General features: G+C 48.2%; 2 protein-coding genes across 2 annotated transcripts; one reads left to right on the top strand and one right to left on the bottom strand.

The window, feature by feature from the left end:
- The first annotated feature begins 4844 nt into the window (after positions 1–4844).
- On the top strand, positions 4845–6447 carry LOC134132939 (ornithine decarboxylase-like). The gene is made up of 3 exons (XM_062565933.1): positions 4845–5116; positions 5254–5375; positions 5462–6447. Exons 1-3 carry the CDS (start codon positions 5038–5040, stop codon positions 5717–5719), a joined length of 459 nt encoding a protein of 152 aa, XP_062421917.1. The 5' UTR covers positions 4845–5037; the 3' UTR covers positions 5720–6447.
- A 3-nt stretch (positions 6448–6450) lies between these two features.
- On the bottom strand, positions 6451–17600 carry rarab (retinoic acid receptor, alpha b). Its single transcript, XM_037476160.2, has 9 exons — positions 16378–17600; positions 10543–10697; positions 9559–9700; positions 8880–9040; positions 8534–8710; positions 8235–8439; positions 8082–8149; positions 7625–7715; positions 6451–7398 (listed from the first exon to the last, which is right to left on the bottom strand). Exons 1-9 carry the CDS (start codon positions 16574–16576, stop codon positions 7178–7180), a joined length of 1419 nt encoding a protein of 472 aa, XP_037332057.1. The 5' UTR covers positions 16577–17600; the 3' UTR covers positions 6451–7177.
- Between the last annotated feature and the right edge of the window lie 201 nt (positions 17601–17801).

Raw genomic sequence — 17801 nt, 5'->3', positions numbered from 1 at the left:
GTACATTGTTTATTCTGTACACATGACATCCACTGCAGTCTGTCCATCCCGGGAGAGGGATCCCTCCTCTGACGTTCTCCCTAAGGTTTCTTCCCTTTTTTTCCCCATGGAAGGGTTTTTCCTGTGCCGATGTGAGGGTTTCGGGACAGACGATGTTGCATGTGTACAGACTGTGAAGCCAAATTTGTAATTTGTGATTTTGGGCAATACAAAATGAAATGAATTGAAACTGAAGTATTTTTACAATCTCCGGGCGTTGCCCTGTAGGAAAAATGTCTTTCTCAATGAGAAAAATCCACACTAGCGCCAAAGCTCTGTGGATGACAACATCAATGCTTTGGAGCAGAGTAAATGTTTTGACACATATCAAATGGATTGCCATGGTATTTAAGAGCAACACAGCCTGCAATACATTTCTTTAACTGGCGGGTGTCCCTACATTGTATATGCAAAATGCATTTTGGCTGGTTGATGTTTGCATTTATGGGTAGGTGGAGTGGGGACGCACACCAGACACACACAAGCCATGAATAGCACCAACAACATCACTCACAGGGACCTACATGGAGACAAATATTCTCCAAACATACATGTTCATACGCTTTGCTAGCTCCCTGATGCCGTTGTTCCCAAAATGTAACAATTGATTTGTTATCATTATTCCTTCTTTTAACTGAATGGCCTTTATCAAATAACATGATAAAGCTATCGTATTGTTATGATTTAATCAGCTAGGCCAAACAGGCAAAAATAACACAAATAAAGACCCTGTGCTACTCTTCTTCTCCTCCATGTAGTTAAGAGCGTCAGATCAACAGGTCGAAGGTCACTGAATTAGGCCACTTCTGCAAAAACATGCAAAACATCGCCGTTAGTGCAACGTTTTTCCCTGGAACAAAACAGACCAATTCAACAGTGTTTATTCCCCCTGAGATCAGCAGAAGAAGGAGCTTGTTTATGTCGACAGTGATGCCTAAAGCGATCAAACTCCATGAGAAGGTTTTACCACCATCAATGAACCTGGCAAAAATCTGCCAAAAAAGCAAACATACCAAAGCAAGTTGTGTTACATAGAAGACCGTATTGCAGCAATGTGAATCAGGCCACAAGAGGGGGAGAAGGAGAGGAGGTAGGCCGGAAAGTTTAAAACAGACGCACCAGCTGTGTGCCACCAATGTGGCAAACCCAGACATCTGATAAGAGACGTCTCACAATCTTCTTGGACCCGTGGGAGGGCTCAACATCAGACCAGGGGAGGAGGAGATACCGTATTTTCGCGACTATAAGGCGCACTTAAAATCCTTTTTTTCCTAAAAAAACGGCGCGTGCGCCTTGTAATCCGGAGCGCCGTATATATGGCTCAATTGGTTGATCCATACTGGTTAACGAGGATCCATTGGAGGGAAAGTCCGGTGCCAGCAGCCGCGGTAATTCCAGCTCCAACAGCGTATTGTAACGGACTGTGTTTTCATGTTCTGGAGCGGCATTGCACTTTACAGAGTTTTGGGATGGTCAGTGAAGGGCGCACAATGTGACGTCACTCATCTTAGTGCCACCTATGGGGACGCGGGAATTGTTGTTGATTTGGAGAGCGATGGTGTGTTTTTGTTCGGCGTAGGCTACGGCCGACAGTAGCCTGTTTCTCGACAATAAAACCAGAAGATAAGCACATTGTCCAGAGTCGTTACAGTACATTAAAGCTGGTAGTTGGATGTCGGGATCGCGCTGACGGTCCGCCACGAGGCGCCACCGTCTGTCCCAGCGCTGCCTCTCGGTGCAAGATGCACCAAAGCATTTGCCAAGAATGTTTTCATTAACCAATAACGAAAGAGATATTGTTAATATCCACATTAACGTTTGAACAACGTTACCATGGGAGTGAAGAGTTTTCAGAACGCTTAATAACGTTTGATTTAGCACAGCCCGATCTAGTGGATGCATAACGCAGCCCCAGTCAAACGTTTTACTGCAGTTACTTCTATGCGCCTTGTGATTCGGTGCGCTCTATATATGAAAATAGTTCTAAAATTGGCGATTTATTGAAGGTGCGCCTTGTAATTCAGTGCGCCGTATAGTCGCGAAAATACGGTAATACCCAAGACACACATTACAAAGTAGAAAACTGCACTGATATAGATTTGAACGAGAAAGCCATCTCTCTTCAGCTCTCGATGCTTGGACTATGTGTGCCTATGGAGATATCTGATGTAGAAATTTGATTGTAAAGGAAGGTTCTTTTGTGCCAACGTCACAACAAAGAGGAGAAGACAAAAAATAGAGAAGCTGGATTTCACCTGGTAACAATCAACAAGAATGTCGATTGGATGATTTCTCTCTATTGAACAGCCGTTTATTATCTACACTGCGCTACAACCCACATGAAATGGCTAAAGGGGATGGACCTACACATGTTATCCAGAAAAGGTCCATCACGCACCAAGAGGACAGTTTCCCTCCCTAACAGGAGAAGGTCTATGAGCGAGATTTGTGAAAAGTGAAAATTGTGAAAAATATGTTCGATGTTATAGCTACAGCTATATAAAAATATGATGTCAGAAAATAGCTTGTGCTTTTATTTTTGTTTGATGAATTCATTTGACAGAATACTTTCTTTTTTTGTTACGGTAATGCAACATTTAATTTCATACAAATTCTTCCTTGTTACAAACTTACTGAAATATTGTTCGAATTGCTGTGTTTCATCCTCATCTCAAGACACCTATTTTGCCACTGCTTCCAGTGTTGTTTCCAACTCTTAAAAACGTCTCTCGGTTACGTATGTAACCTTCGTTCCCTGAAGGGAACGAGACGCTGCGTAAAGACGCTGTGGGAACGCCCCTGCGTGACCGCCCCTGCGTGACCGCCCCTGCGTGACCGCGTCATGAAGCACGTGTGAAATCTAACCAATGGCGAGCTGGTACGTCATAGGCGGGGACGCCGGGACCAGGGCGCTATAAAGGGACCCGAAGGGCAGGACCATTCATCTCTGAAAGGCCGAATCGAGTGCCACAGGCAGGCCGGGAGCATGGCAGAACGTTTACGCAGCGTCTTGTTCCCTTCAGGGAACGAAGGTTAGATACGTAACCGAGAGACGTTCCCTCTCAGGGAACTTGAGCTGCGTAAAGACGCTGTCGGAACCCAATACCCACTCACCATATGAGCAAGTGACCGTTGTGTGAAGTTTTTAAGACGCACACTCAGACGAGAGCACCTGTGCTCCAGGTGTAGCGTTAAGGCCAAGGTGGTAAAACCTCACGAACGTGTGGGGAGAGGACCAGCCTGCCGCCATGCAAACGTTGTGTAGCGATACTCTTCCCGACAACAGGGCTTTAGATGCCGCCATACCCCTAGTTGAATGGGCCCAGACAGCCAAGGTGCGGGCTGGCCGGGCGATTCATATTCAAGTGTGATGGCCTAAAACCACCCACTTGCTCATCCTCTGCTTAATTACCCGCCTTTCCACAGGAGCTCCACCACCTCGGGGTGGAGTCCAGTCCCCCAGCCCCTGTCTCGACCGGGCGTCTGCCCCCCATATGGCCAGAGCCCGCAGGCAACGCCGAGTGACCTTGATCAGACGGCGCTGGTTTCCCCTCTGGGAGAACCCCTTGGCCCTGAGCCACCACTGCAACGGTCTCAAGTGTAACGGGCCGCAAAGGATCACGTAGGATGCTGCTGCCAGGAGACCTAACAGTCTCCAAAACTGTTTCACAGTGAGTGGCTGGCCTAGCTTGTCCTGCTTGACTGCAGAGAGGATCGAAACTACTCGAGCGGGAGACGGATGTGCGTCCTGGAGAACCACCGTGAAAAACCAGTCCTTGGACCTGATCTGCGCCGCAATCTGTTTGAGAGTGAGCATCTTGAAGCTCAACTCCGCAACAGCGCGGTTCAAACGGTGGAGATCTAGTATCTCTTTCGGAGGCAAACCCCCGTCCTCCTTTGGAACGGTGAAGTTGCGGCTGTAGTAGCGCGACTCTCTGTCTGGAGGGAGAACTCGTTCATTGCAAACGCAGAACTTACCAAACCCAAATAACAAATGTATCTGATGTTGGAGTGTCATCCAGAGCTCATAAAATCAGCATCTTTGATAAAAACAGCAGCACTTATCAAGGACTCTTATAATGTACAGCTGATACCAGCTATCTAGTTTATATGAAGCAAATATACACTGGGAAGCCTTTGGCTTGTGGGTAGAGGTGCAGACCATCCGGAGTCAGCAGGACATTTCTAAGCATCCAGAGCAACGACATACCGTTTCTAACAGCGAGATTCTTAAGATTCCTTTTCACCACATTTGGCTCTTTCTTTGTGTCACTACTCTATAAGGATTTTTGCGAACAATGTGTTGCTTTTAAAACTTGAGATTTTCTGCTATACGGAGAACCTGCTGCTGTTTTGCCACTTTTATATTTTGTACTCTTGTTTTCTTCGGTTTACTTTCTGCTGTTTTCCTCAGTTGTGTTGCTGGTTTTTATAACCGTAACCCCGTTTTAGTGATTTGCAACAAAGTTAAAGCTGTATTTCTTGGCGTGTAAGCCCCCAGGTGGCGTTGTTGGTTCTTCCCCCTAAAGCCCCGTCGCACTTCCATCACCAATATTTGTTCATTCATTTTATGCTTTTCTCTCTTCCTGCTAGTTATCGCATTACCAGAAGCTAAGAAGGGATCCGATGTAGATGTTCTGTCCCGTGAGATCTGTGGCATTGACATCTGCAGACATTTAACGACCATCAGAGATGTCCTAATGTAGACCATAAAATAAAAAAAGCTTGCTTTAGCCGTGAGCTTCAGAGACGTCAAGTTTTCCATTAATGGTTGAGTTTTTTTGCGATGTGCCATTTAATTAATAGTGAAGATCGTCAAGTCACATTTGGTAAAAAGAAAGAAAATAATCCCATTTTCTCAATACGTGTCATTGCCAAGCGAGTGATCGAGGTTGATAGGAAGGAACATAACGGTAATGTATAGATATTGCTCTAAATGTAGTTCGTATTGACACAGAATTAAACAATAAAATAAAATGTGTAGGTAACAGCTCTCAGATGAGAGCGATGGCGCCCCATTGCAGTGCACCACTACATCAGGAGACAGCTTCAGGAGACGTCCATGCCAAGCCTCAGAGTAAGCACAGTGACTTCTAAATACTCTTTGACGAGAACCCAGAGGACGGATTATTAAGCGTTTATGAATCATTTACGTTAAAACTATCTCATCTCGTCATTTTATTGACTTTGATTCTTTTGTTTTTGGTCTTGCAGACGGTGTGGACAACAGTCTTGACAGAATAATGATGTACTACCTCAATGACGGAGTGTACGGCTCCCTGAGTTGCCTTATCAATGATGCTGCCCACACCCAGGTTGAGCCCTACCTGAACAGGGTAAATATCACAATAAAGGCTTCAAAACGACAGTCCACAAAGCAGATGTGGCGCAGACTTGTACATTCAATGTTTGTCTTTCCCAGGTTGTTGAGAGCAGCGAGCAGAGATACCGGTCTGTTCTCTGGGGTCCGACCTGCGACAGCATCGACAAAGTGGCCGAGATGTGCTGGATTCCTGAGCTGCATGTGGGGGACTGGCTTCTCGTGGACAACATGGGCGCTTACTCCATTTGTTTATCCACAGACTTCAACGGCTTTGAGAGAGCTCGCATTTACCCTGTTGTGACAGCTAAGACGTGGCACACTTTGAACCTTTCTGCCTTCTACCACCTCCACCAATGACCTGGGAACACTTCTATCTATCCATTCTATCAATGCATTGTTGGAGCAATACACCTCAGACCCTGTGACAGTGCCTTTGTGGTGGTCGAGGACATGTCTGATGTGGAAATATGCTGTTCTGTTGTTCATGTCTGCCTGTCCTGCTTGTATGGTGTGTGATGCAGTTAGTCAATCATGTTTTTTAGCACTGACTGTTTTCTATTCCACCTTCATTTCAGATCATGTAACATACATGTCACATGATCTGAAAATAAAGTTTTTAAAAACAGGACCGATTCATTGTCAGGTGTGATCAGCTCTTACAACCGGCACATGTTAATAATTCTCCAGCTGTTTCTAAACGCTTGAAATGTTCTGAAACCCTTTACTTTGATTGCTCACTACTTTATAAAAGAGATTTTAAACTTTTATAGTTATTCTATTTCCTACGCAGGTGGCTGGAAACAATCTACAGCATATCCTTGCTCATTTAGAAAAAAATAAACAAATTTTGCTGTGTAACAATTTTAGACATTATTTTGTATAATAAATAATTTGAATTCAAAAAATTAAAACAGTTATAAAGCTCCAAATGTTAAAATGATATCCGGTTACAATTTTGAAAAAACTGAACCTTTTTTTCTGGCAATTGTGACACCGTATTTCACAGTGAACAAGGTTCCTTTCTTTCTCCACGACAGAAAAAAGGGAAACACCACTTCTTTATTGACCTCATACTTTCCACCACTGCACCGTACAACAAAGGACAACACTGTAAACAGTCTGTACCTGAAGGAAGTGGTTGAGTGACAGATGCTGTGGCCACACAAAGCGCACCGAGTGAACCGACCCCGACAGTGTGGACAAATGAAAATGCACACCCGCTCCAATGTCACCTTGAATCCCCTTGAATCCCCTTGAATCACCTGAAATCCTGCAGCGCTCATCGGCTGCGACCACAGCGGTCATCTCCGGCGGGCCGGCCAGCGGGCCTCCATCGCTACGGAACCTCAACACGGATCACATCGCGGTGATGGGGGGGGGGCGGGGGTGACGCATTTACTAGAAAGTCAAGGCGTCGCTACCATTCCATGATGTGTCTGTGAGGGGGGTGATGGTGAAGGAAGGACAGTATACAGTATATACACATGTGCATTTAGGAAAATAACTTCTTGCATTAGTCCTTCTCCCTGCCATCATTTCTTTTTTATTTGCATATATATACACATATATATATATATATATATATATATATATATATGAATGAGAGACGCAGTGATGCTACACAGTGATTGGGAGCGGCTGGTCTCAGTCCCTCTGCGGTCCTTGCTTTAGGGTCCCCTGGTTTCCACCTTTAGGAAATGCTGTCCTGTCTGAATGAATAAAAACGTGTCTGAAGTTCATCAGCTCATTGAAGCTCAGCAGCTTGTGAGCTGCTTCGGTCCCCCGCCCGTCCCGGTCTACTGTGGGCGTGGGGCTTCAGGTGGAGGGGGGGGAAGCAGACTCCGGCGACGGACCGTGATCGCGGCTTCCGAGCGCCGCGTCGTCCTCTTGTGCGCCCCCGGTGCCACCTTTCTCTCCTCCTTTCCCCCCCCCGGCCCCATGGCCCTCCAGCCCCTCAGAGTTCTCCAGCATTTCCTGGATGAGAGGAGGCATTGAGCCGGGTATTTCCATTTTCAGCGTGATCACTCGCTCCGCTCCTGTGGGAGAAGGGTTCAGGGTGAGGTCAAAGGTCATCCATCACTCTTTGTTTCTCATGCGTCTTCCTACCAGAGATGCCCACTAGCTACATGTGTGCTGTCTTCACAGGAAACTTGGTTGTTAAATACTTTTAGGTGAAATCCTAGATTTTGGTGTATATATCCTTTAGGTTTAGGAAAAGATTGTAAAATATTTACTTCCTATCTGTGTGTGTGTGTGTCTCACCCTTCACACTGATACTCCTGAGGTCAGTAATCTTCATCAGTATCTTGGGAAACATGCAGGGTTTTTCGGGCCTCCTCCTCCTCACGTAGATCTGTGCAGACGCATGAAGGAGGAAAAGCATGAGTGTATATGTATGAATGTCAATAATATATATATAATTAAGTGTTATAATATAAGTATAATAACTATAAAAAAATGTGTTGTTTTAAGGCTGTTTTAAAGCTGTTCCTTCACAGTTTATTGAAGTGGCAGTGGCAAATTGTGTGTGTGTGTGTGTGTGTGTGTGTGTGCGTGTGTGTGTGTGTGTGTGAGAGAGGCTTTGCCGTTACGGCCGGTCGCTGCAGCGTGCGACTCATACGGCGCACGTTGCGTACCTGGAGAGACTGAAAACTGCACAATGCAGCCGACCGCTCGGTGCGTCAATAATAATAATAATAATAATAATAGGTTTTCAGACCTTCAGGGCTTCAAGCATCGGCTCCTGGAGAACATCCACCTTGTCCGACTCCTCCAGATCCTGACGGTCTGCAGGCACACACACACAGAAGATGAATCCAAACACCTATCACTTCTCACATTCCATATTCCTCCGTCAAACCAGGCGCAGTACCTCCACACAGCAGGCAGATGGCGCTGAGCAGCCCTGTCTCCGCGTCGTCCATCTCCAGCGGCAGCAGCTGGTTGGCGAAGGAGAACACCAGGTCCGTGAGAGGCCCGAACCCGGCGTTGTGCATCTGGGTGCGGTTGAGGGTCAGGCCGTCGGAGAAGGTCATGGTGTCCTTGTCTGGGGTGTAGCGGGTGCAGATCCGCAGAATCTGAAACACGAGGCAGAGGCTCCGCTGTGACGCTGCGCTGACGCGTGGCCCCACCCCGGGGGGGGGGGGGGGACCCGCCAGAAGTGCCCCTCACCAGTATGTCGAGGCAGGCGGCTTTGAGCAGGGTGATCTGGTCGGCGATGGTCAGCGTCGTGAAGCCGGGGAGCTGCTTGGCGAACTCCACCGTCTTGATGATGCACTTGGTGGACAACTCGCTGAACTTGTCCCAGAGACTGACGTCCAGGGCGACGCGGCGCTCCGAGCTGTCGCTCTGATGGTTCGGGGGCCGGGTTAGGGAAGAGGACACGTTATTAATGCTAGCAGGCGGAGCTTTGATCTTGTTGGGATCAATTGATACGCGTGTGGGTCATACACCTCGAGACCTGTTTCATGGCCAGAGAGGCCTTTCTTTACTGAAGCATGCGCGTTGCCGACCGTACCGTGGTGTATTTTCCCAGCTGACAGAGGGAGGGAAAGGTTGCCTGGTGAGCCCGGCGGACTCCTTCAATCATCTGCTCCGTGTCCGCCGACAGGACGTAGACCTCCGTCTCCCCCTGCCTCTTGTCCTCCTTCTTCTTCTTCATGCGGTCGTTTCGCACCACTGTTCGGGGGGGGGGGGCGTACAGAAAGATCGGAAGGGTCAGCTGAGGAGTGCCGACGTGTTGCCAGGCAGTCAATTCGAACAGAGAATGAAAGAATCATTTAAAGAGCACATCTCTGGAGTAACCCTTTCAGATTAAGAGGGGTTTTCAGAAGGCAATGCTGGGAGTTCTGTGGCTTGTTTCTCAACTGGACGAAAGGCCACCAGAGGGCGGCAAATATCAAGGGCCTGAAGCCTTTTTTTAACTGAAGGGGTGGCTCACCCCTGAAGTCATAAATGGTGTTTTTCCCCTCACATGCATCGGTCTATTCATCGATCTACACGGTTTCAGTACGAGTTGCAGGGTTTTGGAGGTACACGTGTCGAGTAATCCACAGACATCCCGAGAGGAAGATTACCGCCAGGAGACACACGTGGTCCCATTACATCAGAATAAAGGCGGCGAACCCTACGGCCAGATATCACCCTGACCATCTACAAAGTATGTGTGGGCCCCGCTGCTGCGCTCATGTACTCACGCTCTTTGGACATGCCGACCTCGAGGCACTTCTGCAGCCGGCAGGACTGGCACCGGTTCCTCGTCACCTTGTTGATCACACACACTTTGTCTCGGTGACACGTGTACACCATGTTCTTCTGGATGCTCCTCCGAAAGAAACCCTGCGGGAGAATAAACGGTCCGAGGTGAACCTTTTGGAGGTGCGATGGCAACCGGCGCAGACTCGGGTGTTGGGGGGCTAAACGGGCTCGTTACCCGGCTGGGATCACGGCTGCTGATGTTTATTGCTCAGTGGGGGAGCGTTAAGAAAAGGACGTGAACAAGAGTGCACAAAAGCCCCCCCCCACACACACACACATATCAAAGATACAAATTGCATGCACAGATTTTTTGTGTAACTGAATTGTGTGTGTGTGTGTGTGTGTGTGTGTGTGTGTGCAGGATTAGATGAGGCAAAGGGGCTTACAGATCCCAAGGAAGGCGCAAAGGTCGCGACCTCTCCGCTTGCACAAATACTCGGTAGCCTCACGGAACTATTTTTCATTCCGGTTTTTCTATCCGGGGCCGGCATGTGTCACATAAGGAGCAAGGCACGCGTCGGGGGTTGTCTCCGTAAAGGGGGGGGGGGGAGGGGGGGGGAGTGAATAATAACAGCAAATTAAGCCCTTTGCTTTATTTATTTGTGGGCGATAAAATGTCCCACAGGTGAGAGAGCAAAAAGTGTGTCACCAAGCAATGAAGCAACCCTTCCTGTGCCCCCCACCCCTCATGGGACTTTAAGAAGAGAAACATTTTTCGGTTTCGTTTCTGTTTAAAAGAGGAGTCCACCACTGACTTTAGGCCACAGAGTGACGCCGTGGAGCCAGTCCAAACCGAATCCTCTATTTCTTCACCACAGAAACTTCAGACATTAGTCACGCGTTTCCCTTTTATTCTCGGAGCGCGGCTGCGTGGTTTCCCAAGGGAGGGGGCCGTCTACGCACTGGCACGCCGTGGTTGGTACCTTGCAGCCCTCGCAGGCGCTGACTCCGTAGTGGTATCCCGAAGACTTGTCCTGACACACGAAGCAGGGCTTGTAGATGCGGGGCGGAGGCGGGGGCGAGGCGGGGCTGGGGACGAGCAGGTCCTCCCCCGAACTCGTGCTCTCCGTCTCGATGGCTGCGGGGGGGGGGGGGGAGACACCTTTTCGTTAGGACATAAACATTTACCTCTGGTCTGTACTTGAAAAATGTAGATATAGTTGTTTAGCACTTTTGTGAATGTGTAATGCAACCCAAGAGAACCCCCCCCTCCTCTTTTTGCAGTCACCTCACACAGCGCAGATGTTACATCGTGTTGTTCATCCCTTGGGATTGATTTCAAAGTTGATTTAGTTTCATCTAGGACTTGGACAACCAGGCGCCATGTTTGCGACGTAGCAGCAATGCAGCAGCACCACATTTATTAAACAAAAGAACTACATTTGTTAAAATACAACATGTTGGATGACGGACAGAACATGTGACAGCTGAAGGAACCATGGACCACATGCGCCGTGTGTGTGTGGGGGGGGGGGTCTCTAAAGGCCGTGATGTTGCTGCAGCATCGGAGCCAAGCGTGAGTTTAAGGAAAGAATCTGTAGGAAAAGGTGCTTTGTGCTCGTTGTGGTGTTATATCATTAAACTGTAATCCTATCCAAACTGTAATCTCTTAATCACGTTTTGCTCGGCGAGGTGGGGATGGAGGTTCTGGCCCGGGCGGTGCTGGAATATGATGCCGCTGACAGTCAAATGAGCTGCTGCGGTTGGATTAAAGCTTTTTAATTAAATTGATCTTTGTCCAGTAAAGACTTCGCCCTGCTACTCTCGGCAGTTCAGGCAGAGGCCATGAAAGTCATTTTCAATTCATTCCGGACTTCATTTTCGTTTGGTTTTAGTCCATTTTCTTTATTTTCTTTGAGTTTAATATCCTCTGTTCAGAAAGGTTTAGCTTTCTTTTCTTTTTTTCTTGCATCAGCTTCACTTTGGGGCGGTTGTGTGTCAGTGCCATGGCTTTTATTAAATTCCTTCTTACACGTCCAAATCAACTGGTGCTTGTTTGTGTTCCTTTTCTTCTATTGGCAGTTGTTGGATTGGATTTACCTGAATGTGTTTCTTTTGCATCTAAAGTACCCAAAGTTGCTGCTTGACCCACTCGGGAGGAGTTACGTTAGTGGCTTTAATAAAGTTTATATTGGTTTTATTGATCTTTGAGGCATTTCTCACTGCTGATGTTTCCTTTTGGTATCACATGTAGCCCCGGTTCCCATCTGTGTGGGAAGTAAACCAACAACCCGCTGCTAATTCTGCACCCGGACTCATCCTGGCAAAGGGTTGGTTTCCTTTGTTAAGAGACGAGTCAAAGACAGACCGCGACCCAATTTGAGGTGACCCTTCAGATTAAGATACCAGCCACATCTCCTAAACTAAGCACTTCCCCACACACACACACACACACACACACACACACACACACACACACACACACACACACACACACACACACACACACACACACACACACACACACACACACACACACACACACACACACACACACACACACACACACACACACACACACACACACTCCCCTCCCCCTGCTTTAGTTACCATACCAGACATTCCACTACGGAGCAGATTCAACTCCCCTCCACTGGTCTGCTCTGTTTACATAGAGAGAGCGAGGGAGACCCTCCTCCTCCTCCTCCTCTTCCTCAGCCATCATACCATCCCTCCATCTTCCCTTGTCTGCACTGTGTGCCTTTGCCCTCCTCTCACTGACATGCTAGCCAACGGTTCCCCTTTTAACTCCTCAGAGTTCCCAGCATCCCTCCCTCATGTTCATGTCGGTGCACCTTTTGAATGTCTTCTTGCCGCTTCCTGGCGTACGGGACGTAGCTTATCCAAACCAATATTTGTATCTTTAGTTTTGGAGAAAGCCCTTTCAACCCTTTGTTTTATGATCGTTGTGAGGAGTCCTTTGGATTGTGTCACATAATCCCGGTTTGGAGAAACACACCGGTGTGCAGCAAACAAGCATTTTAGATACAACAAAAAGTTTGTGTGGATTGCATTTGGAATATTTGCACAGCTTCGTCCATTTCTGAGCAGGTCTACCCGGTCTGCTCCTGAGCTGGTGACCCCTGACCTATTTCTCTTATCAAACATACGTGATGTCCTCACTGTGGAGTAGCACCTCTTACGGCCCGACTTCAGGACAACCACAGCGTCCCCTTAACGGACTCCCAGCTGAATCCAAACAGGGAGAACAGGCTTTGTACGTCTACCGTCACTTGGATTGAACAATATGGATGCCGACAAATCATGTTTTGGTGCAAAAACAACATCTTAGGGTCATACAAACAGAAAAACTGGTAACAATGGCTCCATTTACAGCAACCCCTCCGTATCCCCACGGCGGTAGTGTTAGAAAGTAGCCGTTTGAGGGAGAGGTTTCCACAGCAACGTTAAATAGATATTAGGGAAAGAGGTATGACTCCTTGAAGATTAATGTGTTAAAGAAAATGAGCCCCACCTTTACCAGCTAAGACACCTTTGTGATGTATAATGACGCAATGCATTATTGATTATAACTCAGTAATATAAAACTATATTTCTCAAGACATGGGCCATCTGGAATAATGAGTCATTTGACCGGTGGTGAATATATAAAAATTGTTTCTAATAATGTACTTTTACTTGAAAGCAGGACAGTAGATAACTTCTTCCAACACTAGCATAAATTTGTGAAGTTTTACTTTGCAGGATGGTATGATCGGAGGTTTGACCAAACCGTTGCGTGATCACCTGCCGCCGCCCTACATGTGTCGAGGGGGTCAGGACGAGTGACTGTAAATCCCGACATGGCATCCCTGTGACACGCTAACGCTAAGCTGTGGGGTCAACTCCGGCCCGAGGCCACAAATAAAAAGCTGTTAAAAGCCTTTGTAAACTCCGGCCGGGCCGTGCTCCGCTCCAGTGGCGCAGCCCGCCAATCGGTGGCCCCCGGCGTCCGTTCACGCCGTCGAATGTTAGCCGGCGCCGGGCTAAGCCAATTTCCCCAACGTGACGACCTGCCGTTTGAGGGGCCTCCCCAGCTCGAGGGGCGTGGCCTCTCGGCTTATGGGTCGGCCTCCGATCACACAGAGTAACGCCCAGATGCAGACGTTGTCTCCGCTGAGGACCTCCTCCGTACTGATGTACATCCAACACCAGCGAACTAACCACATCAACCAGGCGCACGGCCTTGGACCAATTTGAAGCGGAGGTCATCAAATATTAGCAACGAAGTGGTACAAAACACTGGATATGATACGAATTCATCACAATATCACGTTAAAGACAGATCCCAATGAGTCAGTAACGCTACACTGTGATCACAATACGCATCACTTTACAATATTATCAGGATACTTCAGTGCAATATAATGTTTTCCCAATAGTCCCGATACGATACCCTGTGATATTAAATCTTTCTTTCTTATACATCTAGCTGGTTATGAAGCAGTTACTTGCATAATTACACATATATTATTGCAATAGTTTAGTAACTACCGTAGTAAGATTTCTTTTTAAAAGGACCTTTAACTACAATGCATTTAGTCGATCCCTAGTTTCACGTCTTCAATGCAGCATGAATTTTATAAAAAACCCGTCGCTTACCTTAACTAGTTCCAAATAAAACTAAAATGACAAACTCAAAGCACTATAAAACCCCATCAAAGATTATGTCCCCTTCCTACATAAAATGGTAATTACTGCCTGTACAAGTAACCCCTGTATTTATATTTCATTCCTGTTGTTTTCTCTTCAATTCCCATGAAACGATGTATAAAATAATGTTTTTACCACACAAAGTTCCCACCTTGAACATCTTGCGAAATTTCACAACCCTGTTAGTAATTCTACACGCTACTACGATAGCCGTTTCCGTCTCTTCTTGATCCCGTCTCTAATAAATACATACGTTGTGAAGATGTGACATGAGAGAAGAATGTCCGACAGTCAAATAGAGACGAGGACGTGCCATGCCAGCGGAGCAAACGAATTAATAACCTGCTTTCCACTGCCGCTGTTTTAGCAGTCATCTGACAATGTTGCACGCACTCACACACGCACAAAAAAAAAAAAAAAGACACACCTAGACGCAAGCACACAACCGCCCCCCCCCCCCTCTTTTCACGCACTCACACTCAGGTCAAACTTGGTCACTATACCCTCACATTCCCAGACAAAGCGTGAGCGAATGTCTTGGTGTGTGTGTGTGTGTGTGTGCATCAGACTGAAAAGAGAGGTCATTCAGGGCTGAGAAGTGATGACTGGGCAGCTGACACAAGAGAGAAAGAGGCCGATAGAGGGACAAATAAAGAGAGGGAGAGATATAGGTCACTTCCCAATTGTCAGTGACTCATTGCACTGGATCACACACAAACACACACACACACACACACACACGCACACACACACGAACACACACCAAACACAGCGAACCACTATCCCAAGGCTATTGCTTACATGTCGCTGAATGTGTGCGAGGTCTCTGTAGGACCTTTGACCTTTGAACCTGTATGGTGCGCTCTTCATTCAAGTCACGCACAAAGCCCCCCCCACACCCACCCACCCACCCACGCCCAACACACAAACACACTGAGGGCAAATCCTCCTTGTCTTTATGGCTTGGATTTACGAGCACTCCCCCTCTCCCTCGTATTTATGACTTCAGCTCGGTTGGGCAAGCCCCCCCCCCCCCTCCACCCCCCCACCCGAGTCCGGCGGTGACATCACACCGGGGCTGACACCAGCATGCCACACCGTTGGTGGGGTTCCTCCGTTTGTGTGTGTTGATTATTGCGATAGAAGGAGCCGCCTGGTCCAGGGCGCACCGTGGCTCTAGGGCAACGCATGCTGGAACTGACACTTGACCCCCTTCAGTTACTGCCTTTCACAATAAAAGCTTAATAAAACATATTAATAAAAAGCATTCTACTCGATTATTTGAAATAGTACGCAAATATGCATCGTTGCCGGCATGAATGATTTTGGTTTGAGGTATGAAAGTCTGTTCAATGAGTCTCAACAACTTTACTACCCAGAACACTGAAATAATGAAATCCAAAGCCAAAATAAAAACAGATGCGGTCACAACTATTTTTATGATACCATTATCAACTCATAAAGTGCAGGAATCATCACAGCTAATGTTGCTTATTTTTAAATCAAAATAATAAGGGCCAAACTGTTGTGATGTTTGAAAAATGACTTGGGTAGATGAATCGAGGATCCGTCGCTCTTCTCAATGAGAATGGACCAAAGTTTGGGCTTCGAACCCCTCTAACGCATTTTGTGCCTGCTCTTTAAGCAGGTCATCCTCACTCGTCCACCACCGAGAAGCAGAGAGGTCAGGGGGCGCGAGGGCCTGGATTGGGGAGTCGAGCGCCTGGCAGCTGCCTGACCTGCCGAGTCGCACCACTGAAGAACATAAACCCAAACCCTCACATTGCAAAACGCACAAACATACAGCTACATTCTTGACCTGGTGGCAAAAGCACACAGAGTGCAGCATTTAAATAAAAAAAGATCCCTCCCCATGCAGAAGAATCCATTTGGAGCAACACTACCAGCGCACATAAGTAAGAGGAGTGACACTTCCCCATTAAAGGCTGGTTATCGGGGGAGAGAAAAGAGCCCTTGGGGCACCTGGAACAAAGTTAGAGATGTGCTGCCCCCCCCCCAACAAAAAAAAAATACCAACAGATCCCTCCACCAACAACCACCCACTGTGACTAACTGACGTGCCCCGCGGTGGTTTTTTCACTCACAGTGACTGGATCCACTCCAGTGCCTGCCGCTCACCAGGGACCCTCCGAACGGGCGCTGGAGCCCTCCCCCGCCGGACAGCAGGCCCTTCTCCGGCCCGAGCCCCGGGGGTCGGTGGTAGTAGTCCATGCTCAGGAAGGAGCCCGGATTGGGGCTGCTCGGGTTGGGGCTAAAACCCACAACATCCACGCTTTCGTACATCCCCCGAGAGGCGAATGTCGCCCTTTGATCTCGTTGTACCAAATTGTGGTTGCGCGTGAAGGGAGAGGAGGGAATGGAGGGGGGAGCGAACCAACAAACAAAAAAAACAAAAAAAAGATCAAAGCGTCCCGACGGGGAAGCGAAAAAGAGGGAGGGAAGAGTTCACATCGTCATAACGGACTGGGGGATAAGTAGGGGGAGGAGAGAAGGGGAGAGGACCGGTCCCGGTGACCTCTCGGCCCTCGGGAGGAGCTCGGCCGGTTTACTGTCACGCGCTGCCGTCTCTTGTGTGTCCGTTTTTTTTTTTTTTTTTAATTTGCACGACCGGAAGTTTAGACGCGGCTGCCGTCTTTGTCGTCTTCGTTTCGATTCGATTCGCAATTCCAACGCTACAAGTGCCTCGAAGTTTACGGTCGTGTTGATTCGCAACAGCAACCCGTAAGATACGTAAGACTTCAAAAGCGGAAACGCCGCACGGGGAGCTCAGAGTCCTGCGGGTAAACGCTCACGGGTGGACGGTGCGGGCAGCGCTGCACAGCCCGTGCCCCCGCGGCGGAACACCGGTCCGATGCCGCTGGTGGTAGTTTTTGAGCAGAGAAGGCTATTATGTAATTGTCATGTCGCTTGCTAATCCTCGTAGCCAGAGCCGGGGAGAACGGTCCACTTAGTGGACGAAAACGCTCCTTCGTTTCACCAGCAGTGCAGTTTGTCCTTAAAAAATCCCCTGCATGCTGTAAATGGATGTAGCTTTCCGGGTAAAGTCCCCAAACACCACAGAAGAAAAGAAACGGGTGCTCTATATTCCGTTCGCTCCGGTTCATACGGTCCAAGCGCTCACGAGACGAGCAGCGCCTGAACACAATGACGCGGAATGCGCGTGGTCGACTCGGAACTTGCTGCTTGACGTCGGAGCAGCTCGGGAACGCGCGCCTCGGTGGCGGCTTGTTGAGGTCCAGCAGCAGCAGCAGCAGCAGCAGCGCGTTCCGCAGTGTCCTGTGGTACCCTCTGGTCTGCACCCGACGCCCCCCCCTCTCTCCCTCTCCCTCTCTCTCTCTCTCTCTCTCTCTCTCTCCCTCTCCCTCTCCCTCTCTCTCTCTCTCTCTCTCTCTCTCTCCTTTGATGAGTGACGCCAGCTGCGCGCGAGCTCCACCTATCTGCCCTGCGCGAGCCTCCAAAATGCTTTCTGCCTACTTTCATTAACGTGGCTATTTCTGCTAAACTTTTA

This window comes from Pungitius pungitius, chromosome 12 (assembly GCF_949316345.1).
Source record: "Pungitius pungitius chromosome 12, fPunPun2.1, whole genome shotgun sequence".
Taxonomy (NCBI): domain Eukaryota; kingdom Metazoa; phylum Chordata; class Actinopteri; order Perciformes; family Gasterosteidae; genus Pungitius; species Pungitius pungitius.
The sequence above is the reverse complement of the archived record's forward strand: the minus strand, read 5'-3'. Positions and strand labels throughout refer to the sequence as shown.